At 33.7% G+C, this 18,603-nt stretch overlaps 2 protein-coding genes across 3 annotated transcripts in view; both read left to right on the forward strand.

Moving 5' to 3' along the window:
- The window catches only part of LOC139851632 (glutathione S-transferase 2-like), a 54,290-nt gene extending 44,075 nt beyond the window's left edge, over positions 1–10,215 (forward strand). For both annotated transcript variants that reach the window (XM_071840724.1, XM_071840725.1), the window contains exon 11: positions 10,122–10,215. The gene's annotated coding sequence lies outside the window, so the exon portion shown is untranslated. The remainder of the gene's footprint in view (positions 1–10,121) is intronic.
- A 950-nt stretch (positions 10,216–11,165) lies between these two features.
- Positions 11,166–17,617, forward strand: LOC139853603 (glutathione S-transferase zeta class-like). The gene is made up of 10 exons (XM_071842984.1): positions 11,166–11,201; positions 11,570–11,666; positions 11,800–11,856; positions 12,012–12,097; positions 15,464–15,538; positions 15,621–15,674; positions 15,779–15,854; positions 16,187–16,248; positions 16,370–16,429; positions 17,356–17,617. Exons 1-10 carry the CDS (start codon positions 11,166–11,168, stop codon positions 17,455–17,457), a joined length of 705 nt encoding a protein of 234 aa, XP_071699085.1. The 3' UTR covers positions 17,458–17,617.
- Positions 17,618–18,603: the final 986 nt, after the last annotated feature.

Here is an 18,603-nt window from a genome sequence, read left to right on the forward strand (position 1 = left end):
ACAAGAAATCCAGGAACTCATCAATCAGCGAGTGAACGACAGAATGTTATGGGTCGAGGCTGCAAGAGGTGCTGCAGTTAACCCAAATCCTCGTGTGGGGTGCACTTACAAAACTTTTCAAGCTTGCAAGCCCTCATTATTCAGTGGAACAGAAGGACCGATCGGTTTAACCCGGTGGATAGAAAAGATGGAGACTGTGTTTAAAATAAGTGGTTGTGTTGAAAAGGACATGACCAAGTATGCATCGTGCACTTTACAAGATAGTGCACTCACGTGGTGGAAAAATTATGTGAAGGCTGTAGGAGGAGATGTAGCTTATGATACTCCTTGGGAAGAATTCAAAACAATGTTAATCAACGAGTATTGTCCAAGGAACGAGGTTAGGAAGTTGGAAGATGAATTACGAAGTCTGAAGGTTATTGGTACTGAAATCACCAACTACAATCAGCGATTCATGGAATTAGTTTTGCTATGTCCTGAATTGGTTCCAACCGAAGAACGGAAAATTGAAATGTACAAAGATGGTTTGCCCAAAAAGGTCAAGGCAAATGTTACAGCATCGAAACCTAAGACAATTCATGAAGCTATAACCATGGCAAACGAGCTAATGGATCAGGTCATCATGGATAAGAAAGTATCCAATACTGATGTGAAGGTATCAGGTAACAAAAGAAAGTGGAATGGAAATTATGATCGAGGTAACCAACAACAATCTTTTAAGAAACAAGAAATCACGCAAGTTGCGGGTAGTGGTTTAAGCTTTGGTTATAAAGGACAAAATCCCTTATGCAACCGATGCCACAAACATCACTCTGGTTACTGTAATGTGGTATGCAACAAATGTAATCGAAAGGGTCATCTTGCTGAAGATTGTAGGGCTCTCGTTACAAATACAAATGGTACCAAGACTCCTGCCACTAATGCAAATAGAACTGCTTTGGCTACTGTTACTTGTTATGGATGTGGGAAACAGGGTCATTATAAGAGCCAGTGCCCGAATCCAGAGAAGAATATCGGACCTGCACGAGGGAGAGCATTTGTTATTAATGCTAGAGAGGCGTGTGAAGACCCGGAGCTTGTTACGGGTACGTTTACCATTAATAACTTATCCGCATCTATTATATTTGATACTGGTGCTGATAGAAGTTACGTGTGTAGAGACTTTCACGCTAAATTGAATTGTTCATCATTACCTCTAGATGCTAAGTACATGATTGAGTTAGCTAATGGTAAACTAATTAAAGTCGATAAAATTTGTCGTGATTGTAAAATAAATTTAGCCGGAGAAACGTTTAAAATTGACTTGATACCCGTAGAATTAGGAAGTTTTGATGTAATAGTCGGCATGGACTGGATGTCCAAAGTAGGAGCTGAAGTTGTGTGTGCCAAGAAGGCAATTCGCATTCCTTGTAAGGATAAAATGCCGGTGATGATTTATGGAGAGAAGGGTAACTCAAAGTTAAAACTCATTAGCGGTTTGAAAGCCAAGAAGTGTTTAGAAAATGGATGTTATGCTATTCTAGCACATGTTAATAAAGTCGAAAAGAAAGACAAAGAGAAGTGCATCAACGACGTGCCTGTGGCAAGAGATTATCCTGAAGTTTTTCCGGAAGAGTTGCCAGGATTACCTCCATTTAGATCTGTAGAATTTCAAATAGATCTTGTACCAGGAGCTGCACCGGTTGCCCGTGCTCCATATAGACTTGCACCGTCCGAGTTAAAAGAACTTCAGAGTCAGTTAAAAGAATTACTGGATCGTGGATTCATACGACCAAGTACTTCACCGTGGGGAGCTCCAATTTTATTCGTCAAGAAGAAAGACGGATCTTTCCGAATGTGTATAGATTATCGTGAATTAAATAAGTTAACTATCAAGAATCGGTATCCACTACCGAGAATTGACGACTTATTTGATCAACTCCAAGGATCATGTGTTTATTCGAAAATCGACCTAAGATCGGGTTATCATCAATTAAGTGTCAAAGAAGAGGACATTCCGAAAACTGCTTTTCGGACACGTTACGGTCATTACGAATTTTTGGTCATGCCGTTTGGATTGACGAATGCGCCAGCTGTATTCATGGACCTCATGAATCGAGTTTGTAGTCCATATTTAGATAAGTTTGTTATCGTTTTCATTGATGATATTCTTATCTATTCCAAGAGTGAGCAAGAGCATGAACAGCATTTAAGGTTGATATTAGAGTTGTTGAGAAAAGAACAGCTATATGCTAAATTTTCTAAATGTGCTTTCTGGTTGAAAGAAGTGCAATTTCTTGGCCACGTTGTTAGTAGCAAAGGAATTCAGGTTGATCCAGCAAAAATTGAAGCCATTGAAAAATGGGAGACTCCTAAGACACCAACGCAGATACGCCAATTTTTGGGTTTAGCCGGTTATTATAGAAGGTTTATTCAAGATTTTTCCCGAATAGCTAAGCCGTTGACAGCGTTAACGCAAAAAGGGAAGAAATATGAATGGACTTCTGAGCAGGAGAGTGCATTTCAATTACTGAAAAAGAAGTTAACTACGGCGCCTATTTTATCGTTACCAGAAGGGAACGATGATTTTGAAATATATTGTGACGCTTCGCGACAAGGTTTTGGTTGCGTTCTTATGCAACGGAAGAAAGTTATTGCATACGCATCCCGACAATTGAAGATTCACGAGCGAAATTATACGACGCATGATCTAGAATTGGGAGCAGTCGTGTTTGCATTGAAGATGTGGAGACACTACTTGTATGGGGTTAAATGCACTGTGTTTACTGATCATAAAAGCCTTCAACATATTTTTGATCAGAAACAGCTGAACATGAGGCAACGTAGGTGGGTCGAGTTAATAAATGACTATGATTGTGAAATTCGTTATCATCCCGGGAAAGCGAATGTGGTGGCTGACGCACTAAGCAGAAAGGAACGAGAACCAATTCGAGTACGAGCGATGAACATAAAAATTCGCATGAATCTCAACTCACAAATCAAAGAAGTTCAACAAGAAGCACTTACTAAAGAAAATATAGGAAATGAAATAATGAAGAAGTATGAGAAGCAACTCGTTATACGGGAAGATGGAATTCGATATTTTGCAAATCGTATTTGGGTACCGAAGTTGGGTGGATTAAGGAAGTTGATATTGAACGAGGCACATAAGACAAGATACTCGATACATCCTGGAGTTGGAAAGATGTACCAAGATCTTAAGACACGTTATTGGTGGCCTAATTTAAAGACAGACGTTGCAACATATGTTGGGGAATGTTTAACTTGTTCCAAGGTCAAAGCAGAACACCAGAAGCCGTCAGGGTTACTTCAACAACCAGAAATCCCAGAATGGAAATGGGATGGTATTACCATGGATTTCATCACGAAGTTACCAAAGACTGCCTGGGGATACGACACCATTTGGGTGATTGTTGATCGTCTCACCAAGTCTGCACATTTCTTGCCTATAAAGGAAACGGATAGAATGGAGAAACTATTACGATTGTATATAAAGGAAATTTTATTATAATCGCGATATATATGCGTACTCTTTATTGTTACTGGGGAACCTTTTATATTCCACAATATTACCATTAGCGATTAATCATTCTAAAAACACAATTCTCCTGAAACTACCTCGGTTTGATAACCGATGACCCAGATCAGTTAACTTTGAAAATGCTGATGAAGCAGCATGTTGTAGATAATCTTAATGGCTAAAAGTTTGATGATAAAGAAAGGAGTGTTAGGAACGCTTGATAGAAAATTTAGTACCGAAAAGCGAATTATGCGAAACTATGAAGAAAGCCGTGGACAAATCAAAAAGAATAAGTTTGCCTTCAAAGAATCCAAATGATTCTGTGCCTGCTGAAATCGTTAGCAAACATCTTATTTCTCATTCTAAACCTTCACAGACAAATCTTCTTCATCATCCATTGATATTAGAAATTCTAAGATATTCTCGTATGTTCTATTATAAATATCCTCCATATTTCTGGCGATATTTTCACAACTATTCTTATCTGAGATCATTTATCTCTCCGTAATTTCTGCAACATAAAAGAAACTGTGTTAGTTTCTAAATTCTGAAACCTTCGAGTTTAAAATATGAATGTTTTGAAGTAGTATATTATATTATAAGTTAAATCTCAAGGATTTTAAACTATGTTTATACATTCATTTAAACCTCGACCAAATTCCAATGATTCACGAACCATTAAATGAACATATATGAATATGTATGTATATGTGTATATGTTATAAATTGAAAATGTCAACAAAGTATTTAAAAGTATAATGCTTTATATGAACGTAATTGTTTCAATATGATTATCGACGAAATTAAAAAAAATATATTAAATGATTGAATTATCAGAAACATTGAATTATGATTACAAGTCTCTGTTGAGAGGTCCACTATGATTTGAGAAATATATTCCTCTTAACGATATTCGGAATAATTTGTAAAGCTATTTATAAATAAAAATAAAAAGTGTCATTTACGAAAGTTAGACAAAAGCTAGTGGAGAATTGGTTTCCATAATATTCTATTAATCTATTTTCAAACGTACAAAAACGTTTTCAGTTTAAAAAGAACTTTATTATTAAAACGTATATAACTTTTATAAATATCTAGAATCACTTTTGACAACTCATTACTTAACCAGTATAATAAATATAACGATATTTATATTTTATTTCATTAAATATATATAACAATTTAAATTAATATTATATATATTTATATGCGTATTATACATACATAATTTTTATACTTTTACTATACTTTAACTTTACCTTTACTTTACTTTTACTTTACTTTAACTTTAATAATTCACTTTAATAATTCATACTTTAATAATTCACTTTAATAATTCATACTTTAATAATTCACTTTAATAATTCATACTTTAATAATTCACTTTAATAATTCATACTTTAATAATTCACTTTAATAATTCATACTTTAATAATTCACTTTAATAATTCATACTTTAATAATTCAAAAATCTATTATAAATCGAATTCAATAGGTTTCATTATTTCATAGAAACTTGAAAATATATTTCTCTAAACTCTCTCAATCGATTTACATATATATATATATATATATATTTGCTCTGTATTATTTCAAGATATTATTAGTATACATAAAATATTACGACGGAGTGATGTCCGAGTGATTTCAAAATAGTTTTTGAATGAGTGGAAGCTAAGAAAATTATGGGTTATAGCTATGGAAGTGATGGGTATGGTTCATGGGTATGCTCGTGAGGTCAATCTAGTGTTTATCATCTCCGTTGCGTCTACGTACTTTTCTGCAATATTGAATCTCAATATTGATACGTGAGCACTCATAACTTAACTTTTATATATCAATAGTGTATCCCTGACTAGTGCTCGAGTATATAGGATTATGCATGCTTGTACATTCGATATTGTCCTTAGATAGGTTTGTTGAATCCTGAATTAGATACATATGCTACTGAGATAGGGTATATGATATGCATATCATTGGAAAGCTAGCGAAAAATTAAGAACTTTTCATTTAGATATCGAATGGTTTCGATGAACGGATTTGAAGTTATAGTCAACTGAATTTTAGTATTATTGTTAAAATGATTATTATTACTATCGTCGTTATTATTTTAATAGAAATATCATTGTTATTATAAAATATCATTATTACTATTATGTTAGTATTATCATTTTGTCATAATAACATTTTTAGTAAATATAAAAATTGTTATTTTTTTATAGAATAATAATAATTATTATTACAAAATAATACAACTTTTACTTATTATTATTATGATCAATATTATTTTATCAAATAAATAGGGGATACAAAGATATTTTTCACCACGCGTAATATAATTACATTAATAATACTTACCACTATAGTTTTAAGATATTAAGTGAACTTTATAAATTTTACTACTTAAGATATATAAAAGTATATTTTATCATATATAAACGTTAATATAAATTTTTATTAATAAATGACTTTTATTATTATAAAATCTAATAAATATATTTAAATATATAAAACGACTATAGTTAAGTTATATAAAAAACACGTATAAATTTTAGAAGTCATTTTGGGTCAAGTTGACTTTTGTTGACTTTTGCATATTAGTCTCGAGCATTAGGATTGTGGTACACTATGACTTGACCAAAAATTGTTAGACAAATATTGACCAACATATAAATATATATAATTAATATAGGTTCGTGAATCCGGGGCCAACCTTGCACTTGTTAAATGACGTTATATGTATTTTTACTACGAAATACAGTATGGTGAGTTTCATTTGCTCCCTTTTTAATTGCTTTTGCAATATATATTTTTGGGCTGAGAATACATGTGCTGTTTTATAAATGTTTTACGAAGTAGGCACAAGTACTAAAACTAAATCTATGTGGGTTTAAACCAGAAATATACCCTTAGCTTGGTAACATTAAACTACTTGTCTATGTACGGTAGGCGCGAATCCTAAAGATAGATCTATTGGGCCTGAAAAACCCCATCCTGACTATGGGATGCTTTAGTACTTCGAGGTTATTTTAAACACACTTGATTTGGTGTACTTCAGAGGGTAAAACATGAACGTTAAGGCTTGTTACCGGGTGCCTACAACTTATAGAATAATTTTATACACTTGCGAGTGTACATATATTTATAAACGGAAATCTTGTGGTCTATTAATATATTGAAATGATTGTTATGATAAACCTATGAACTCACCAACCTTTTGGTTGACACTTTAAAGCATGTTTATTCTCAGGTATGAAAGAAATCTTCCGCTGTGCATTAACTCATTTTAAGGATATTACTTGGAGTCATTCATGGCATATTTTGAAAGACGTTGCATTCAAGTCATTGAGTTCATCAAGATTATTATTAAGTCAATTATAGTTGGATGTATTATGAAATGGTGTGCATACCGTCAATTTTTGTTGTAAAGAAAGTTTGTCTTTTAAAAACGAATGCAATGTTTGTAAAATGTATCATATAGAGGTCAAATACCTCGCGATGTAATCAACTATTGTGAATCGTTTATAATGTATATGAACGGGTCCTTTCAGTTGGTTATCCACATAACGGTAATAATATAAAAAAAGCGTTACAAGACACTTTAGAAGAATATAATTTAATCGATAAAGTTTTTACAATTTCGCTAGATAATGCATCTAATAATGATGCGGCCATGAGTGAGTTAAAAATTGCACTTAGACCGATTTTAAATGGTGCATTTATTCATACACGTTGTGTTGCTCATATTATAAACTTGGGAGTTCAAGATTGTTTAACTTTTTGTTCTTCATTAAAAGAAAAATTTAGAAGATTATTAGTAACGATTTATCGTACGAGCAACGCACGACATCATAACTATAAGGCTTTTGTTAAAGATTGTCATGGCACTTGGTTAGGTCCTTATTTTGATAATAATATAACATGGAATTCTACTTGTTTAATGTTCGAAAATATTTTACGTCAAAAAGAAACGTTAATCGCTTTTAATAGAAAACTACTTAGAAAGGGATTTTCCGAACCAATTAGTGACGACGAATGGGATGACTTGGAATCATTAACAAGTTTTTTACAAGTTTTTAAAGAGGCATCAACAATGTTATCGGGTGTTTATTACCCAACTAGCGTACTAGTTTTAGAACAATTTTATATAATGACGGAAAAAATATGCGAATTTGCGAACTCAAATAATGTTATTTTTAGACAAGCGATTTTTCATATAAGAAAAAAAACTAAAAAAATATTTTGGAGAGATACCGAAGGTATTTTTATGTGCGGCCGCACTTGACCCACGATTAAATTTTAATGGGGTTGAACGATTGATGACAACAATATATACCAACTTTGATTGTGTGCATGGTGTTTTTGATGCCGAACCCAACTACCTTTTGAACCAAGTACACGCTTTTAATGATGTTTTTGAGAATATGTTTGGTATTTATGCAACAAAATATGGTCGACAATCAAACCCAATTGTAGACCAACCCGGATCATCTTCTCGAAGGAGCCGAGACCTCAAAATAAGTCTTTTTAACTTGGTACGTGAAGACGCTCCAAACGCGCACGAACATCGGCACCCACAAGCGAGTTGGGAAATTATAAGATGGCAAACTTTGCACTAAACATGAGTGAAGAACAATTTAACAACCTTGACATTTTAAAATGGTGGGAAACAAAACAAGACACATATCCAATATTAAGCATTATGGCTCGTGACTTATTTACCGTTCAAGCTTCAACCGTAGCTTCCGAATCGGCCTTTTCTTTGAGTGGTCGAATTATATCGGAAAGAAGGTCAAGACTTACCCCCCAAGCTGTGAAAGTATGTGTATGTTTGAAAGATTATTTGGATGGGGTAGATAGGATACAAGATCAAACTTCATTAGAAGGTCCGTTATATAACGACATTGAAGAATGTATAGAGTTTGAAGAAAATTTAGCGGGATTATCACCTACAACAACCGAAGAGAATTCCGACAATGAACTAAACGAAGTGGATGAAGGTGACTATGAACCGTTTGATATGGACCAAACCGAAATGAATGTATCGGGTTACCAACAAGCTTACCTTTCTCTAGTTGATGACCCTGCTTTTGAAGACTACGATCGAAGGCACCATCCTCAACGCGCTCAACAAGATAACACATTTGGGTCATTTGACGACTAAAGTATAACGGGTGATGGCCATGCCGAAGCTCAATATACTTTAGTCTTAATACATTATTGGGTGATGGCCATGCCGAAGCTCGAAATGTATTAATTATAATTGTATTGTTCAAATAAAAGTGTTTTTATTTTTATTATTGTATCGTTCGAATAAAAGTGTTATTTATATAATTGTATTGTTCGAATATTGTTATTTATATTATCTATTGTGTTAAGCAGTTGAGCATTATAACTTTTCTTTATACCGATTATATTATTCTTGTCAAACGTTAAAAAAATAGAACCGGTAAAAATATAATTCGCAAAATCGAATCCTAGTCCAAGAAAAATCCGAAAAAATCCGATCGAGATCCGAAAAAGAACCGGTTCCGGAAAAAATCCGAAAAAAATCCGACGCCGAGAACCGGAACCGGATCCGGAACCGGTTCCGAAAAATTCGGACAAAAAAATCCGGTTTTTTTTTGTCCGAATCCGGTTTTTTATCCGGTTTGTGCATCTATAATCTAAACCTCAATAGCTAAAACCTAAACATACGCTCGAAAAACACGATAATTGTTATATATTACTTCTTCGAGCGTTTTCCCGCCAAAATAAAAACATTTATCACAAAGTGTCTCTACTAAATGTTCTTATTTTCATCTCATCTATAATGTTCGTGAACAAAGTTTTTTCAAAAAACGAAAAAAAAAAAAAAAGTTTTTGCTTCCCCCGATTGGTTACTTCCCTCTTGATCCTACCACAATATATAAATATATATATATATATATATATATATATATATATATATATATAGTGGTAGGATCAAGAGGGAAGTAACCAATCGGGGGAAGCGGGGGGAAGCAAAAACTTTTTTTTTTTCATTTTTTGAAAAAACTTTTTTCACGAACATTATAGATGGGATGAAAATATGAACATTTAGTAGAGACACTTTGTGATAAATGTTTTTATTTTGGCGGAAAAGTAACCAATCGGGGGGAAGCAAATTTTTTTTTTTTTCGTTTTTGTTTGGATTTTTTTTTTCAGGCATCAAGATCACACGAAAATATGAACATTTAGAAAAGACACTTCGTGATGAATGTTATTATTTAGGCGGGAAAACGATCGAAAAAAATAACATTCAAGATAATATTGTTCGTGAAGAATGTTAACGTTTTTTTCTTCATGTTTTGTGAAGCAAAATTTAGCCCGATTTAGAGTTTAGGGTTTAGGGTTTGGTGTTTTGGGTTTATGGAATAATTGGTTACATGATCAAGAAGTTACAGAATACATACAAAATCAATAATTGATAACTTGATACAAACAATATAAACTCTTAGAATTGGATAATAAAAGATTATCATGGGTAAAGTTTGATACGAATCGCATGACACGTAACGTATACCCTTAATTCAACATTTTCACTTTTTAGTATTCATAGGAATATTGCATTTTCTTGCAGGTTGTTAGTAAAACAAGTTTCAAAGTACCTGATCATGTACACACTTTCCAATCTGTAGAGCACCCGAATGAGCACAAGCCAGCAGAACAGCAGACAATGTAACGGCATTATACTAAACATCACCATTTCGCACCATCGCAGAAAACAGGTCTAATGCTTGTGTAGACATTCCATGTTGAGCACAAACTGCAATCATCGAATTCCATGTCATTACATCCTTATCGGTTATCTCTTCAAATGCCTTCCTAGATAAACCCACCAGACGGCATTTAGCATAAGCATCCACCAAAGTATTCCCAACTCTCGTATTTCCTTCAAACCCCTTCTTAACAACCACTGATGGACACCTTGCGTAACATTCTTATTCGAAGTACTAGAACAAGCTGCAAGAACCGACACCATAGCAACTGCATCTACACACACTTCTTTTTCGTTTTCGTTCTTAGTCAAGCTCTCTTCATTCAGGAAATCCTTAAAAAGGTACAAGGCATCATGGGGGCGTCCATTTTGAACGTACCCAGTGATCATCGAGGTCCAAGAAACTACATTTCGTACAGGCGTTTCATCGAACAAGTTGTGTGCATCATCCAAGTACCCACATTTTGAGTACATATCAATAAGAGCAGATGAAACGAAAACATCGTTTTGAAACCCAAAAACAAGAGCTAGTGAAATGGTGTAACTTGTAATGAAATGATGTCTTACCTTTTAATCAAAAGGTATAACGTTTCATGAAAACTTTTATACCAAAAGATGCATCTTTTTATGGTAATTTTTCATACTCTATAAATATAGAGTATCTGTCTCACATTTCACGATAATGAAAACATGAACATTCACAATATACAAATTATCTATGTTCTTGACTTCCAATTTTAATTGCCTATATTGGAGTTGTGTCCGGATCTTATCCCGAATAAAGATTTCGTGTAACCGTAAGGCAATATATGTATAGGGTCGAAATACTTTATCACAAAAGTGATTACACGATTTATAACCAGCACTCTCTAGTTTAAATAAAACGGTTATGTTTTAGAAAAAAAAATGGAAAAACGAAAATGCAGCGTTCACGGAATCATGGTGACCAGATCAACGTATTTGAACGTCATCCGCTAAAGTCAACATGATTTTATGTATTATTAGTTTTCTCTATTACTGTATTCATTATTACAGTACATAATAGATCTAAGAATAATTTTATATGATATCACGACTCGAATCCATGTTCAAATGCCCACCTACTGGCCAGCTACTTGTTTATTTTTTATGATCACTTGTTGATGACATGTTCCTATATAAGTGACGCTCAATTTCCGTTATATTGGCATATATTTGGCATCAATTAATATGGTTCGTTTCTCTACTCTCAACCAAATATATAGATGAGAATGCAGAATTACAAATTTACATACATTCACGAAAAAATATGTTTGTTTTTGATTTTATAGGCGATCAATGCTCATGAATCGCTAAACAAGTTGCAACTCTATTCGTCATTCATAAGCCCTCCCTCCTTCAGTGTTCGTATTGCTCTCAACTTGAAAGGTTAATTCTCTTAGTTTCTTATTATCAATATATTTTTTGTTAAGTTGAATATACATATCATTTGAAGTAATTAATACAGAACGATAATTGATCGATTTGGATATTTTGTTTCTTGTTGATTGATTTTCAACAGGAATTGAGTATGACTGCAAACCAGTTTATCTGTTTAAAGGAGAGCAGTTCCTTCCCGGTGATATTAAATTTTCACTGATTTTAATGTACAAATAAACTTATTTTACTAAAAAAAAAAAAATTACCTTACCCGTCGTGACAAAAAGAGTGTGTGTGTATGGTGTTAAAAAAATAATAATAATAAAAATTAAAACTTTACTTTTGTAACTGCAGAATTCTTAAAGATCAATCCTATGGGGTATGTGCCCGCAATCGTTGATGGTGATATAGTACTTGCCGATTCTTCCGGAATCATGTGGGTTAGTATCTTCTGTCCTTACCTCTTCAAAATCTTTTTCGTTAATTGTTACCTTTATAAATGCTTTATACCTATATATCTTGAGTGGCCAGGGAAATATTAGAGTCGAAAATGGTCTCAGGATAACCTGGATATGGTTGTTGGGAAATTACGGTCTCACTAATTCCCACCACCCAGCCCAACAATAATAGTAAAGAAATAAGAACAATACACAACACAAGATTTAACGTGGAAACTCCAAAACAGGAGAAAAACCACCGGCCCCCAAAGAGAGAAATACACTATATCACAAATTGTTACAATGATATAGACGACTCTCTTAAGCCAACTACACTCTCCAAAATATTTAACTAATACAACTCTCAAACAAGGGTAAGAAAGAAAGAAATAATCAATTACTTAAAGTGTATTGATTGGTGCGATTTGGAATGAAGACTTAGTCCCTCTTATATAACCAAGTCACTCACCCCTCACATCTTCCTCCCACCAATGTGGGATAAACATATCTTCTGCTAGCCAAAATAAACCAACAAATCTCTACCTTTTGGATAGAAGAAGTTAATCATGCTTCCACATTGCAAGGATAACCGATGTAGACGCTTCCTCGACGACAACTTCAAGATCCTCATCTTTATGCCGTTGACATTATCTCCCAAGAGACAAAACTTGCATCTTCATCGAACATTTTCTAAACCGACAATCATTGTCATCACAGACAATCATAACTCTTAACAAGAATTATCATACTCCACCATTAAGAGTATAGCACTTAGAATATCACATTCCAAGCATTTCACCTCGGCACATGTTGTTGAACAACCAGCTGAAACTTTATGGTGCAACTTCCTTGTTTGGCTTTCCCGAAAGTCCCATCAGCTACAACATCAGTTTCCACCACACAGCCTGCATCAACGCCAAACCAATGCCCATGTGTAATTGTGGAACCGCTAACGAACATCCCTTTCCACGGTGGCGCGGACACACCATGAGGATGACGTGACTTCAGAGGAATTCGTCACTCTCCGTAACAACGGAGACAATGTTAGCGTCTTTGGAGCCATTTGCCAGATTAGCTCCACCGGGACAATTAACCCTTACATGTCCAGTTTTCCCGCACTTCCAGCATGTCAGATTCTTTCTAGAGTTTCTCTTCTGCCTATCCGAACACAACACTATCGTATCTCCTGATGACGAGACCCCGTTACCTTCCAGTCTTTTCTCCTCGGATAGGAGCTTGCTAGTAACGTCTTCAAACTTCAGAGTTTTCTTCCCATACATCAAAATAGGTTTCATGTGTTCATAAGACGATGATAAAGATAATATCAACCTCAAAGCTTTATCTTCATCATCCGTTTTAACTCCAATAGCCTCCAGTTCTGAAACAATACCGTTAAGAATACTTAGATGATCTGAAATCTTTGAACCCCCATCCATACGCAGAGTATGAAATTGTTCTTTAAGACACAACCGATTTGAGATGCCCTTGCCCTGGTACAACTGCTCTAGTTTAACCCAAAGCTCCTTTGCCGTTGATAACCCGTGCACATTTGCAAGCACGTTCTTTGCAAGACACAAACGAATCGCACTTGCTGCCCTCAAATCCATATCATCCCATTCTTCTTCATCGAACTTACTGCTAGAATCACTGCCAGGAACAAGGGTGGGTTTACCCTTCAAAGCCTTGTGTAAACCGGACTGAATCAACACATCCTTGACTTGAACCTGCCATAAGCCAAAATTGATCATCCCATCAAATTTCTCTACATCAAACCTCATTGGACTGAACTTCGACATCGTATCCGTATCCTATAGACAACAACTTTCTCTGATTTTGCTCACGTTTCGAATAGCCAAAAGATGTAGCAGGTAGCCAAGACCCTTTAAATCGGAAATCCACAATTAGGCCACTAACAAATCCAACTATTACTACGAATCAGAAAAAATATTGTCTAACCAGATACCCTATACGATCAATAGAACTCGTTTCTGATGTGGACGATCCACTCACGTGGCAACCACAGAGCATACTCCGACTCCTATAACCGAGACCCCCGTCAAACCTGACGCTCTGATACCAGTTGTTGGGAAATTACGGTCTCACTAATTCCCACCACCCAGCCCAACAATAATAGTAAAGAAATAAGAACAATACACAACACAAGATTTAACTTGGAAACTCCAAAACAGGAGAAAAACTACCGGCCCCCAAAGAGAGAAATACACTATATCACAAATTGTTACAATGATATAGACGACTCTCTTAAGCCAACTACACTCTCCAAAATATTTAACTAATACAACTCTCAAACAAGGGTAAGAAAGAAAGAAATAATCAAATACTTAAAGTGTATTGATTGGTGCGATTTGAAATGAAGACTTAGCCCCTCTTATATAACCAAGTCACTCACCCCTCACATCTTCCTCCCACCAATGTGGGATAAACATATCTTCTACTAGCCAAAATAAACCAACAGATATGCCGTGTACATTGTAGGATTTATGCGCAGGGTACAACACATAACTATATAGCTGAATTTATGTGAGCCTTCGGGGTCACACACATATACACCTAGACGTCAATTAATAATATATATGCGATATATAATATTCAAGTAATAGATAAATTAATTAATTAACATAGTTGATTAACTAATAGATTTAAAATTAAGTATCGTATGTGACAAGTAAAATACGATTTGAATTTGGTTGTCAAAACAAACTAAGATTTGTTTATTCAAGGAAAAGATTTATTTTCATGCTAAAACTTCTAAACCGACAATAGTACATATACATTGGTTGACCGTCATTGGATAGATATAAATTATATTCCTTTGGTTCTTGTACGCACAAAAACAAAAACCCCAAAAGCTTTAGTTTTTGACTCACGAAAATAATAGAAAAACCCAGAAGTCTTTTTGCTTTCGACGGAAAACGTTTGTTTTTGTTCGGTTCTATTACGCATCAACAAAATAATCATATAAACTTGGTCTTTACGATTAAATATATTATCCTTGTGATTATATATTATTACTTGACGGGACTAGCACATCCGTTTGACGTTGTTCGAAGTGTAGTGTGGACTACACTAGCGGCAATCATACTTTTGATTGTTAGTTTCTCTTCCTTCAATCCGGTTCTACAAGAAAGGTATAATCTTTAAAGTTTAATTGGAAAATTGTTACCTTTATAAATGCTTTTTATACCTATATATCTTGAGTGGCCAGGGAAATATTAGAGTCGAAAATGGTCTCAGGATAACCTGGATATGCCGTGTACATTTGAGTAAAAAATTACTCTCATTTCAGGATAAGTCGAACAGGAAAAACCTTATCTTATTTTTAAAATTATATTTGTATATTCGATTCAGTACCTTGACGAGAAGTATCCTGATCAACATCCTTTGTTACCTACAGAGTTTAAGAAGAAAGCAATAAATTATCAGGTAAGAATGTGATAATAATATGATTATTATGTACTTCTTTATTTTTACACTTTAAGTAATCTTCCTTTGAATATGTATATAGGCTGCTCATGTTGTTTCTTCAAGCTTACAACCTATATTAAGGATGCCTATTTTGGTGAGTAAGAAATACAGTAGTTTTTACCTGATTTGTATAATTAGTAATCCTCTCTATACTACAATTGCAATTGGATTCTTATTTATCCTTAAACAACCATGTAGATGTACATCGAAAAACATGTTGGTGTTGATCAAAAGAATTCATGGATTCATAAGCATCTTGAAAAATGCTTTACAGGTACTCGATTTACCTTCTGGATTACTCCCAAAGTCTCATTTTAAATGTTTAGGTTACTATTTTGATTGTCCCAATCAGAAAAGATTTAAGTTGTTAGGCATGAAACTCCATTAGTGTAAAATATGATTAGTGGGATTTTGTAATGAGTGCACACTTTAACCATGACAGAGGTAGTAACTTTTTTTTTTTTTTAAATATAAAATAGCCTAAAGTCATGCAATATATCACTGTCGTATGTTGATTTTTATTAAGCAAAACTGTTTGTTTGATTGGTATGTTGATTTTTATTATTAAAGTTGCTTGCTTTTATTTCTGTAAACTCGTACATGTAGCTCTGGAAGATCTACTAAAAGATCACGCTGGTAAATACGCAACAGGAGATGAGTTGTTTTTGGTACTGCTTCTTGCCTCCTGCACATATACATACTTTTGCGTTTAAGTGTGTTAAATGCTAGGATAGTAAAAGATTAAAACTGAAATATATATATCGTTTGAAATGGTGTTAAAATATGCAGGCTGACGTGTTTCTAGCTCCATATGTCATTGGTTACCCAGAGAGATACAACTTTGACATGGTAAGCATAGTCGCATAGAGCCTTTTTGTTCTTATACATACATCATCATATAATACAGATTTTTAAAAATAAAAAATTTACACTTCAACCAACCTATAAACTTTAAAAATTAATATAATTTAGATCTTGAACTATTCTTTCAAATCAAACCCATCGGTGTACACCATTTAGTTTCAAACCGAATAAACCGAATATCGAATCGAATCTAAACCAAAAAAACCAAACCGAATTCGTAATTCGGTTTTTGGTTTGGTTTTCGGTTTTAAAAATTTTAAATTCGGTTAACCGAAAACCGAATTAAAAATCGAATTCAGATTAATAACATATTTATGTTTATACATTTATATTATATTTGATGTATTATTATATTTTATTAAACAATAAACATGTTATATACTCTGTATACTTAAATTAATTTCACAACCGTTAATCCTAATTTATATATAAGTTTATGTCGGTTATGATTTTTATTTTTAGTGATTTTCGGTTTTAATCGAAACCAAACCGAAATCAAATTCGGTTTTCGGTTCGGTTTTGGTTATGATTTTGATATTTAAATTTAGTTTCGGTTTGGTTTTCGGTTTTGATTTTATAAGTTTCAAAACCGTAAAAACCGAACCAAATAAACCGAAAAATTAAAAAACGAACCGATGAACACCTCTTCCTAACTTTTATAAAAAGATATTTACATATTTGATCCTCCAACTTTTTTATGTATATACATCTACTCTTTATTTACACTTGTTGTAAGCTTATTATTACAGTTGTTATTGTTATTATACTCCTACTCCATATATATATATATATATATATATATATATATATATATATATATATATATATATATATATATATATATATATATATATATATATATATATATATATATATATATATATATATATATATATAATTTGTTGGTGTAGACTGGATTTCCTCTTCTATCGAAGTTGGGTGAAGAATACCTGAAAATAGAAGCCATCCAAGATGCGATACCGGAGAAGCAGCCTGATTTTTCAAAAATGTGACGCGAAGCTGAGAAGTATGTTGCCCCATCAACTGTCCTACACAATTAATTTCCTTTTCAACGACCATTGAAAATTGAAGGACGTTAAATATTTCAATGTATGTATGTGTTTATATCATAATTCGAACATTCATTTGATTACATCATGTAAATGTAATGTATTACGGATTGATTTTTATTGCTCGAGCCTTGAAGAAACAAATTTATATACTCAAAAAAGTATAACAACAACAACAAAACTCAATTCCACAAAAGTATGCGGAGTATGAGTAGGTAAGATGTAGACAATCATTCCACTATTTTAGAATAAAGATAAGTCATTTTTCCACTCAAGTGAAACACCCCAAAAGTAAAAAAAGAGTCTTCCGTGTCAATGTTTATGTTCTATGGATACAGGACCTTCGGCCAATAAGTAGGTTAAAAAAAGGAAAAAAGAAAGTGTGAGTCGTCATGAAAATGGTAGTTACAAATTTTCATGGGTTTTAAAACTGCCCAAAGTTCAATTTAGGTTCTAAGCGACAATCAAGTCACCAATAAATTGACGCTTGATGTGGTTATGGATAAGAAAAGGGACGTCGGTTTGAAAAATCATATCAGAAAAACGATTACACTTATTACCTTAAGTGATCAAGTCATTGTTCAGTTTCGACATATCTTGAGGCTTTTTGTTGATCAAGCTTGAAGTGTTAGGAATTGGTAGAGGAAGGACCTAACTAACGATACCCTCGTTAGTAAAATCCAATTCTCACAAGACTCTTGTAACCGGATTACACCCATAAACAACAAGCAAATAAGCAAAATGATAATTAAAGATAAAGACACAAGGATCTAACGTGGTTATATCCCAACTCCAAATAAAGAGAAGGCTTAATCCACGGGCACAAACCGGAGATTTTCACTATAAATTTCGTGCACAACATAAACAAGAGGCTAGAGTTGCACTATATACGAGTAAATGTAAAAGAAAATTAAATCGCGAAACTTCCTGCTGAAGACTACCCTCGCGTTCTGTGAGACTAGGTTCGCGATCCGCGAGCTATTTCTGTAATACCCCATCCCACATCGAATAGAGTAAGAACATATTGGTCCCTTATAAGCTTAAAGTTGTGATGACCCGTCCCAATCCATCAGGACGAATACAATAACA

This window comes from Rutidosis leptorrhynchoides, chromosome 6 (genome assembly GCF_046630445.1).
Source record: "Rutidosis leptorrhynchoides isolate AG116_Rl617_1_P2 chromosome 6, CSIRO_AGI_Rlap_v1, whole genome shotgun sequence".
NCBI classification, from domain to species: Eukaryota; Viridiplantae; Streptophyta; class Magnoliopsida; order Asterales; family Asteraceae; genus Rutidosis; species Rutidosis leptorrhynchoides.